The 11,214-nt window shown below is 42.6% G+C and overlaps 1 protein-coding gene across 1 annotated transcript; it reads right to left on the bottom strand.

The window, feature by feature from the left end:
* ctxnd1 (cortexin domain containing 1) lies at positions 1-5,561 on the bottom strand. Its single transcript, XM_085133295.1, has 2 exons — positions 5,249-5,561; positions 1-1,043 (listed from the first exon to the last, which is right to left on the bottom strand). Exon 2 carries the CDS (start codon positions 972-974, stop codon positions 792-794), a length of 183 nt encoding a protein of 60 aa, XP_084989421.1. The 5' UTR covers positions 975-1,043; positions 5,249-5,561; the 3' UTR covers positions 1-791.
* Between the last annotated feature and the right edge of the window lie 5,653 nt (positions 5,562-11,214).

Below are 11,214 nucleotides of genomic sequence, written 5' to 3'. Positions count from 1 at the left end.
TTTAGGTTTTTTTTAAAATAAATAAATAAAGTTTTAAAAAAGAAACTCAATCAGGTGTCCATAAGGTTAACCTCATGGCTTCATGATTATCTACTGCTAATTTCTACCAAAGTTCCAAAAACAGTGAAAAACTGTAATAAACTGTGGTTGGTGACTACATGTAATCATCAGTCATCAAATGATGACTTTGATTTATCCTGTTCCAATATCTTCAGAGGTTCCATCATATTTGTCAGCATTACAAAACTGTAAATAAAACACCAAAAAATAAAACTTGCAATAAACTAAAACGATACTTTAGATTATTCTTAAACATTGCTTAAGTCATGTGTTATCACTATATGGTACTTTTCTTTGTTTCCACTTCTGTGAAAGGATTCTCTTCTTTATATCATCGTCTGTAATGTTGTAAAGGGAAATGTGCGGTCAGTCAAGTGTTTTGTCCACTTGTAAATACTAACTGTGTTTATTACACAAACAAGAAGTCAGGCTCAGGAAGACATCCCTGGCACAAAAGCCAAGGTTATTGTATCGGTTGTATTAGTGTCACTCCAACAATGGTTTTTCAAACAGCAGCACTTCCTTCAATCTTTGCTGATGTGTAAATTTCATGTTTATGTCTGGATTTTACACAATTTTCGATTGTACAGCTACATGTGTTCTGGAGCTTCAACATGTTAGAGAAAAACACACACTGTCATTTAGTGACATGAAAATGAAAAACCACCACTACCCTCTTACTCTAGTTGGTGCCACACGTGTTATGATATGTATATATGTGTTTCAGTTTGTTAGTCATCCAAGAGCTGCTCCTCCCATGTGGAGGTAGGAATCGCACTGTATGGGTCCATTATGACCTTGGCACAGCGGATGATCATGGCCATCAGCAGCAAGCAGAGGAAGGCGACACAGGCTAACGTCAGGCCCTGGTCCACATCCACAAAGGCTGGCTCAGCAGTGCCTTCCATCTCCATGACTGCTGTTCACTGCTGCTGCTGTCCTCAGACACGCCCACGCACCATGCTACCATCCTGAAGACCTGACTGGAAGCACAACAAAGAGACATGGTGAGTGTTATACTATAGATATGTGGAGGCTCCTCAGACCCAGCTCATAATCTCTTCAAACTGCCGCCATCGGGCAAAAGATGCGGACGCATCAGAACAAAGACAAATAGACTAAGAAGCGGTTTCTACTCTGACACATGTGTTTTATCATAAATTATTCTGCACAAGTCAAGTTTATTATAGTTTATTATTTGATTTTATTTAAAAACTGAACAAATAATAAAGAAAAATGTCAAGTTTATTTATAGCATATTTAAAGGACATGTTGTTGTGTTTCAGAGCTGCAAAGGTAAAAGTCTAATTACCTGTAGCAGCGAGTCTGGTACATGAACTATGAACACCTACTCATCAGCTGATCTAAGTATTCAATAAGGGGCATGTCAAGGTTCGCAGGGCAAGCCGTGTGGAGTTATTAAGAAGGGCCCAAAGTGCAGGCACTGGCCGATGATGCAAGTAAGCTTTATTAACAGGAGGTGAAAACAAACCAAAGCGAGGATGGCGAGGACAGAACTAAGAAAACATCTGAACTGGGAAAACTAGAGAACAAACCTGAAACCATAACATGCAAGAACACGGGATGATGAACAGAGATACGAAGAGACACCAGGAAACACAGGCAACCACGCACTGACACACGGAGGGAAACAAGGAATGGCAAACAGGAGGGAGGCACAGCTGATCCTAATTAACACGACGAGACAAAAGACACAGACCTTCAAAGTAAAACAGGAAATCCACAGACTGAGCTTACAGACCATGGATGTGTCCCAATTCAGGGTCTGCAGCCTTAAAGGCAGCATTTTAAGGCCGATTACGTCACAGCGACGCGACGAAGGCTGTCCCAATTCAAAGGCTGCTCGAAATGCGGCCCTCAAATGCGTCCTTCATTTCCCTGAATTTTATGGACGTGGCGGTGTAGACTTCGTGGCCCAACATATCCCAGAATGCATAGCGCGGCGGTGGGTGTGGATAATTTTGCCGGAAAAAAACGGCAGATTAAGAGCGCCCGGAGAGTAAACTTTAAGTAAGTACTGAACATGACGTCACTTATTTATGTGCAAATGTTTAATAACGAAGAACATTAAAACATTACTGTTGGCCACATGTCGGCAAAGTTATGTGACATTAGTGACGTTTGTACTAACTTGGTTTTACAGCCTTTACTTTAAAATATACGCCGTTCAATAGCTGAGCTTAATCAGAGAATGATCAAAGCTCAGGTAGAAACAAACAAATGAACAAAAGATTTTCTCCTTCATTTCTGTCAAACAAAGCTGTATGAAACGTTTCCAGCTGTTAGTATCATGGTTGCTAGGCAACCTGGGCAGCGCGACGGAGGCTAGACCGTCCCATTTCACAAGCCTCGCACTTCTGGCCTTAGCGGTCTTTGAGTACCGTTAAGGCTGCGTACTTTAAGGCTGCAGACCCTGAATTGGGACACAGACACAGACTCAGGGACACGAAACAGAGAAAGCACCAGGACAGGGATAACTAGACACTAAAGAGAGGAGGCGCAGGAAGAAAGCCTAACCTAGAAACCCTGAGAACAAAACCTGAACACTGATAGAGAATGAATGAAATGAAAAAATCAAATCAGAACAAAACTCAAAACGCTGGGTCACCAACCGAGCACCATGACAGGGCATTTATTAGAGAACAAAAGGATTTTAAGATGAATTCTAGACAGGACCCAAATGCAGGACCTGGAGACCAAAAAAATCAACTAACACAGCAGCTTTAATGCTGCAGCTTGTAAACACAAAAGTAGAACAACCAAAATGACTCTGAGAAACCAGGATATGTACGGTTACTGCGTAACTCGTAAAATTCTTGAAGACACTACTGCCACACCTCACAGCTTAACTATAAAACAGCTGTGCAGACATGAAATCGCTGATAGTTTCATTGTGTTTCCACGTGTCCTTAAAGTTGGGGAGAGAGTTTCTCACTCAGAGAACCAAGGTTGCAAAATAACAGCATGCTTTCTATCACATCAAGACTCTCTGTCCACTCATTTACATACTCCATATGTAAAACAGCGCATGAGGAGACGGTGTGGTCCAACACCTTAAGCACATTCACATGGCCACCAGCTCAGCACCCTGCCAGAAATGAAGCCAACCCTAAGAAGCAGAGGAGCTCTCAGTCTGAAAGACTGACACAAAGATGCAAGATCCAGGTACCACACTGTAATGGAGTAACTGCTCTGCTGACCCGCACCAGGCTGACTGTGGAGACAACACCTAGTTGGCTAAGATACACCCAACACCCACTCTAGGAGGGGCCGTCTGCTCCCTCTTCCTGTCAATGCTGTAAAATCTAAACCAAACGTGGACTGAGCTTCTTCCACAACTGCACAAACGATTAAGGAATAGATGTAGAGTTTGAACATCTTGAGGGAAGGTTCTTTTACATTTTGAGAGAACCCAACTTCATCGAATTATAAATTAAATGCCACGTTGAGGATATCAGTATCTCCATGGATGTTAAAATAACCTTCAGTATAGAGACTGTGCTGGGAGACACAGCAAAGCTGACAATGCCATGTGTTGATGTGCAACCCTGGAGGAGCTGGACTATCTGTGCAACCTCTGTAGTGTCCAAGCATGGCTTTAAGCTTGTGACACTGACCCTAACTAAAGGCAAAAATAGTGAAAAACACTTGGAAAGATAAGGAGGGCAACAATGTTAGCAGCATGTAAAACCATTCCCTTTTTTGGGGTTGTCTCATTGTTGCCTCTCTAGTGCACCTGTTGTGAAGTTTGTTAACACCAAAGTAGCTAAACCTGATCAACAATCCCCTCTGCTACTTAACTAACCAGAGTACTATCCCTGACGTTCACTGACTTCGTGCTATACTCTGATTCAGAGGTGTTTTTACGTTTTTTGAGCAGTATCAATAACTTCCTTGTACAATTTTGTGACTTGTCCAGCGCCGGGTCACGGGGGCAGCATCTAAGCAGAGAAACCCAGGCCTCCTTGTCCCAAGCCACCTACTGCAGCTCATCCAGGGGGTTTCCAGGCCTAGAAAGATCGAATCTCTCCAGTGTGTCCTTGGTCTATGCCCTCCTCAGAGTAGGAGAGCACCTCACCCAGGTGGCACAGGGAGGCATCCCAGTGAGATGCTGGACCTCCTCAGCTGGTTCTTTTCAATATTGAGGAGCATTGCCTCTAGTCTTAGTCCACCTCGAGCTCCTTACTCGGAGAAGCCATTCACCTTCTGAGAAAGTTCATATTCGCCACTTGCATTTGTAATTCTTTCAGTCACGACTTAGTTAATTTTTAGAGTTCTTTCAGCTACTCACTTTAGGGGTCACCACAGTGGATCTTCTGCCTCCATCTTATCGCAGCATGTACTAACCCGAGCATCCACTTCTGTCACACCAACTGTAACATGACTCAGTGTTATTCTTGGCCAGAACAACCCAATTTACAGCATTGCCTTTCCAGGCTGTTGTGGCAGCTAGCTCATATTCCCCACAATGCTAAACAGCAGCAGCTGCAGGTGTTCCACGTCGACAGTTGCTCTGTCGTGTCTGCAGCTGTCCAGCTCCTCTCCTCTCTCTTCTAGTTTCTGACCGGTGCTACTGAAAAAGTGGCGGCACTGTGCTGGCCAGCCTCCCCTGGTGCTGCCACCTGAACCCGCTGCACCACACCTCCCCTGCAGCTGAGCTACAGACCACACCCTCCATTTGCATCTCCTCCTTCACTACTTCCACGAGTCGTCTCTGTGGTATCCCTCATATACCTCATCCCTTATATACATTTGCAAACCATCTCAACCTCGCCTCTTTAACTTTGTCTCAAAGCTACTTAACCCGAGGTCTTGCTACTGGCAATGTGCTCAGGGGGGGGGGGGGGGGGGGTGTCATTAAGTAAGTTGCGACCTGCCACCCAGGGGAATTTCACTCCTAGGAAATATAAAGATGGAATATTTAAGCACATTAAATAGAAGGCTGCACGGGTTTTAAAATGCAACCCAGTGAGATACATTTAAATATTAAGATATTTATTACATGTATAAAAATAAATTATAAGCAGTTGCAGGCTGGAGCACAATCAAGAGTTGACTGAAGCAGATAAATCTGTCCAATGATCAAGTAAAAACAAGAGGAAGGCTGAGCTGGACTCACCAGTTGCTCAGGACAAAAAGAAGAAAAAAGGAGCACATACTAACTCACCAGCGTTACACCCAGGTGCTGTGAAACAAAGGCAGTGTGGAAAAGGACCCCCAGCATGGAGCTCGCATGGCTTCAGGCTTATCCTCCTGGAAGCTGATCCAGCCACTGAAATAATCAACATGAAATGGACATTAAACATCACAAAAGGTAATAAGACATTCAGCACAAGACTTTGAGTTTTAATATATTTGATGTTTATGGATTAAGTTTAAGTTCATTCATCTTAAGCTCCTGTTTCCCAGTTCTTTGTTTATTAGACTCCCTCGTGTCTAAGTCTCCCTCGCCCCTTCATGTGTTTCAATAATGTCTCCTCCTCTTGGAAGAAGTAAGGAGTATAGAGTCCATATGTGAGAGGCCTGAGTGATGAGGGTTACTGAGACCATGGCTCAGATTGGTGGGTGGGGGTGTGGTGTGGTGTGGGGTGATAGTGTTTGTTAACAGTCTGAATGGCCCAGAGGAAGAAGCTGTTAGTGAGTCTGGAGGTGGGACCTGATTGACTTGAGGAGCAGACCAGAGGGCAGCAGGTGGGCGGGGTGCAAGGGGTCACCCTGTGTCTTTTCCCGTGTGTTATTTTTGGTACCGATACTCGTTTTATTTTGTTGTATTTAAAGTCCGGTTGGCGCAAAAAAGGTTGGGGACGGGATTTAGACAATAGGCTGTTGACAGCGTAACGTTAAAGTTCGGTTTAAAAGGATAAAACTGCTTCTGTTGTGTCGAACTGTATGCACTTGTGGGAGTTATATGGTACATATATGTTACTCTGTCTTTGGCAGACAGAGTCGCTAAGGGGATCTGAAAACTCGCCAACTTAGCGACTTTGTCGCTATATTTAGCGAGTTTTCAGACCCCCTTAGCGACTTTTTTTTCTAAATAGCAACTAGCAACAAATCTTGCGACTTTTTCTGGTGTTATTGGAGACTTATTTATGACGTCTTTTTGACGTGAAAGCGCGTATCGCTTTTACTCTCAACAAGCAGCGGTGCTGCCGTGGGCACCTCGCCCGTGCCAAAGCGCTCACAGGCGGAGGATAGTCCTCCACTAGCTGCTATCAGGGCAGGTGATGTTCACACCTGTGCGTCCAAACTGCAAATGAATCGCGCATGAGCGAAGCCGCTGCTCCCGCACTGACTGTAACGCAGTCAGTTCTTCTTTTACTCTTATGCTGTTTTGTGGATCAGGTTTAAAACTACTTATAAACACACACACACACACAGTACCTCCACCAGAGTGCCTATTTCGGGTCACTTTTGCCGGTCCAAGCCCGGATAAAGGAGCAGGGTTGGAATTGTGACATTAAAAAAACAATAATTGCTAAAATAAATGTAATTTGTAGTTCTAAATAAATTCTAAATGCATTTAGGACGTTTTTTTTACTCACTTTATGTCTCTTCCACGATGTTATTTCTCTCTCCAACAACGTAGGTTACAATTACATTAGCATGACCAATTATGCAAATTAGGCGAAGACGTCATTTAGCGACTTCTAGCGACTTTTAGGACAGCCAATAGCGCTTTTCCTTACTGAGGAGTTGGCAACACTGGGGGTCACCTGTGATGGCCTGATTTTTCTGAGACAGGAGGATCTGGCAGAGGGCAGCCGATGATTTTTTGGGTGGTGTTAATTACTCTCTGCAATAATTTAATTAATTAATTAAACAAATAATTAATTACTTCGTGGCATATTTAATTCATTCATTTTGGCGCCTCTGGCCCGCCACAGTTCACAGCTGAGTTAACGTGTTACAAAAACACACTTTCCTACTCAGGCTATAGCGAGCTGAACCCGAATACGGTATTCGGACAGGCACGAATATCGAGTTTTTTTACGAATACTTATTTCGAATAAATATTTAAAAAATATTTGTATTCAGGAACAAGAAAAACTTGATATCAAACAGCTGAGTGTCCTTATTAGACCACAGTGCGTGTAAAAGGTGACTGACACAGGCTGCTCCAGGCAGCAGAGAAGACTCGGTGACTGAACTGCATCACTGTTTTTGTTGAATAGATTTTTTGGACCTTAACTGGGTTCCGGAGGCAGTTTATAACTTTAGCGAGGATCGGGAGATTATTCCACTACGCTGCATTATTGACGTCTGCAGTCGGGTCTCTCGTGTTCGCAACCCCCGGGCTTGGCTTGAGGTTCGGTTGTGAAATTTATGGTTTATAGGGTTTTATTCGTTTTTATCGTTACCTCAGTTCCCCTGTGTCTTTCCCGTGTGTTATGAATACATATTTTTATTTATTTATTTTTGGTACCGATACTCGTTTTATTTTGTTGTATTTAAAGTCTGTAAAAATATTGTCCGTGCAAAAAAAAGGTTGGGGACCGGATTTAGACAATAGGCTGTTGACAGAGTAACGTTAAAGTTCGGTTTAAAAGGATAAAACTGTTTCTGTTGTGTCGAACTGTATGCACTTGTGGGAGTTATATGGTACATATATGTTACTCTGTCTTTTGCAGACAGCAAGATGTAGGCTACAGGCTAGCAGCAGAGCTTCCCGTCACTCATTAACTTAGCTGAAACTCCCCACATGGAGTTGGTCAACCAAATGGAAAAGAGTGTTGCTGCTGCTGAGCACCTCTTGGTCCTGTACCAGCCAAAACAACTTGTGTGGAAGCATTTTACAGTCAGTGCTGCAGATGAAGCCAAACTGTTATCTAATGTGTGCAAAAGTCAGATCAGCAGAGGCAGTTATGTCAAACATCTGTCAACATCTGTGATGCATAATCACATGCGCTTAAAGCATCTTATTCCTGGTACTGTCTGCCAACCCCCCCCCCCCCCCCCCGTAAGCACCAATCCCCCCACCGGCAGCACTACTAAAGAATACTTACACTGTAATGTTAATTAGAAGTGTAACACAAAAAACTGGATCTTTACGCCTATTTTGATACTCCCCCCCCCCCCCCCCCCCCCAACAAATACAAATACCGACTGCTCTGCACATCTCTGCTCTGAACACTGAATTCACTAAAAGCTCTTTGAACATCATGCCCCTCCCCAAACACACACACACTCTTAATACCATACATAATTCTTATTTACTCATTTATCTGTATCTGTATGTAATTTGTATCCATTCCCTTTATATGTATTTATTTGAATATTTATAGAGATGTTTATGTATTATATATACTGTAAATCAGCGGTCCCCAACGTTTTTGCTGCACGGACCGGTTTATGTCTGACAATATTTTCACAGACCAGCCTTTAAGGTGTAAATACAACAAAATAAAACCAGTACCAGTACCAAAAAGAAAAAAAGCAGATTTATTCATACCACATGGGAAAAGACCCAGGAAACCCAGTTAACGATAAAAACAATTAAAAAAAATAATGATAAAAATCGATAAAAACCCTAAAAACCATAAATTTCAAATCTCGCGGTCCGGTACCAAACGACGGGTTGGGGTTTATTCTTTTTTTAAATGACCTCCAACAAGAAATGTAGAAATACTGAAGAAATGTAAACTCAGAAATGATGCCACATCATCATGGCCACATTGGATTACTATAGCATCCCTGACACCACTGCCATGCTCCAACAGCTGCGTGTGGGATTGTGTGTCCCATGAAAGATTTGTAAAGCCTAAAATACATTTGGATGCAGGCAAACGTCTAACAAACACATCTAGATTCTGTAGTTTCACAATTTTCAGGCCACCATACATAATAAGGTCATCTAAACCCTTGCATCTTGTGAGTTATGATCTGCCACAGCCAGGTGTTCGGGTCATTACTCAAGAAAAATAATGCATTACTCATTACTTATCATAAAAGTAATTGAGTACGTTAAGCATTACATCACTGTGTTACTGAAAAATGTACACCCAACACACAAAGTCCAAACTGGCTTCCACCAAAGAGCAGGAAAAAAAGAGTACAAAAGAGTTCCCTATACACATCTTAGCAGATGCACCACAGGTATAACTTCAGCATGTACATGGCACAATTGGGTTGCCTTTCTTTAACCAATGATATAGACTTGCCTGTATAACATGCAGTAGAGTAAAGATCCATAAATCTTATCTGGAACGGGAGATCCTACAATAGACAGGAGGGCCAGAAGCTTATCACCAGGGATAAGCTTTGCTCTGTGCTCATGAAGTTGTTGTTGTTGTTGTTGTTGATGTTTTAAATGAAAAAAGTTATCAACTGTGCAACTGAATCAAACCCAGCCTGCAGAGCTTTCGATGCTCTATTACACTATTTCTATCACAATGCCAACTATTAAGGTTTCTCCTGTCACAATGGGCGTGTACATCCCTAGCATGACTCTTGTGAGTCAATATTGTGTCATCGGCTAAAGCTGCTGTTTCAAAAACATTAGTAACTTTGTGCTCTGATATTCAGTTCTTAAATTACTACAAGACAAATAAATCAAAAGGCCTTTCAAAAGTATTTGCAGCAGAACACTACTGATTAAAATTAGCCAACAAATCCTCATCAAATTCCACATCAGCTTGCCAGGACTGAACGTGGTGGCTGGATGTCTGTAACATTAACTCAGACTTTAGTTCAACCTCTGTGCTTCATGCAAAGTGACCAGCCTGAGCTTTCTCAGTAAATAAACTATTGAGCAACAAAGTTTGTTTTGAATTCACCCACTGCCTCAAATCAGCCACCTGCTCAAATAAAGACCAAACCAAACATGAGACACAAGTTCGTCCTGATATGAAACTTATCCTGGCCACACTGTCCCTGCATCCAAAGCAACTCCTGCTGCTCAAACTTACGCCCTGTAGTCACCAGAGGAGCAACTACTGGCTCTAAACCCAAACTATGTTTCTCAGCTAAATCTTTAATACCCATTTGAAGACGATAACCTTAACGTCGGTTCATAGTGTCCAGCTATTTTCAACAGCTGTTCCTTGGTATATTTTCTAACAAGATCCAAGAAGGAGAGCCAACAAAAGCTGCGATTGAAGCCACGGTATAGGATGACACAAAACATCAAAGAGAGCACAACCACTAGAGTTTTCCACTATCTGCATAACCACAACTAACACTGCACCCCTAGTCTTTATGTGCCGTTTACACAAGTAGGTTTGTAAAGCAACCTACAAGCTGGCAACCCCACAAATTCCTGTGCACATGTAGAATTGTCCAGAGGCAGCTGACACTAACCATGACACCACAACACAACCAGAATGTGGGAAAGAGAAACGATGCAAGCCAAATGGGAAAACACCAATCATTGTTCTCAAGGCGTCCAAACATCGAATCTCTGATGGAAAACAAACACACCTTATTTTGAACACCTAGTGCATCCACCAAAAACCAAACCAAACCTGGCTTAATGCACAACAGGATCAAATGAGCTAATTAGTACAAACTCAAATGCACTAAACTGACCAAACCTGGACAAGCTCTCGTTTTTATCTGAACCTGGAGATGTACACTAGCAGTTAAAAGTTTGGACACACCTTCCCATTAAATGTTTTTTCTTTATTTTCATGACTATTTACATTGAAGATTCTCACTGAAGGCATCAAAACTGTGAATGAACACATATGGAATTATGTGGTTAACAAAGTGGGCGATCGTGGCTCAAAGAGTTGGGAGTTCGTCTTGTAATCGGAAGGTTGCCGGTTCGAGCCCCGGCTCGGACAGTCTCGGTTGTTGTGTCCTTGGGCAAGACACTTCACCTACTGCCTACTGGTGTTGGCCAGAGGGGCCGATGGCGCGATATGGCAGCCTCGCTTCTGTCAGTCTGCCCCAGGGCAGCTGTGGCTACACCTCTAGCTGCCTCCACCAGTGTGTGAATGTGAGAGTGAAAGAATAGTGGAATTGTAAAGCACTTTGAGGGTGCTATATAAATGTGATCCATTATTATTAAAAAAGTGTGAAACAACTCAAAACATGATTTATATTTTAGCTTCTTCAAAATTTCATTAGTGCTTCGCACACTCGTGGCATTCTCTTGATAAGCTTCATGAACTCCTCATGACTGTTGGAAAA

The sequence above is a fragment of the Neolamprologus multifasciatus genome, chromosome 1, assembly GCF_963576455.1.
Source record: "Neolamprologus multifasciatus chromosome 1, fNeoMul1.2, whole genome shotgun sequence".
NCBI classification, from domain to species: Eukaryota; Metazoa; Chordata; class Actinopteri; order Cichliformes; family Cichlidae; genus Neolamprologus; species Neolamprologus multifasciatus.
This window is presented reverse-complemented; position numbering and strand designations above follow the sequence as displayed.

Bases quoted from the DNA above. Each gene is read 5' to 3' on its own strand.
- ctxnd1 (XM_085133295.1), bottom strand. From the start codon at position 974: ATGGAGATGGAAGGCACTGCTGAGCCAGCCTTTGTGGATGTGGACCAG.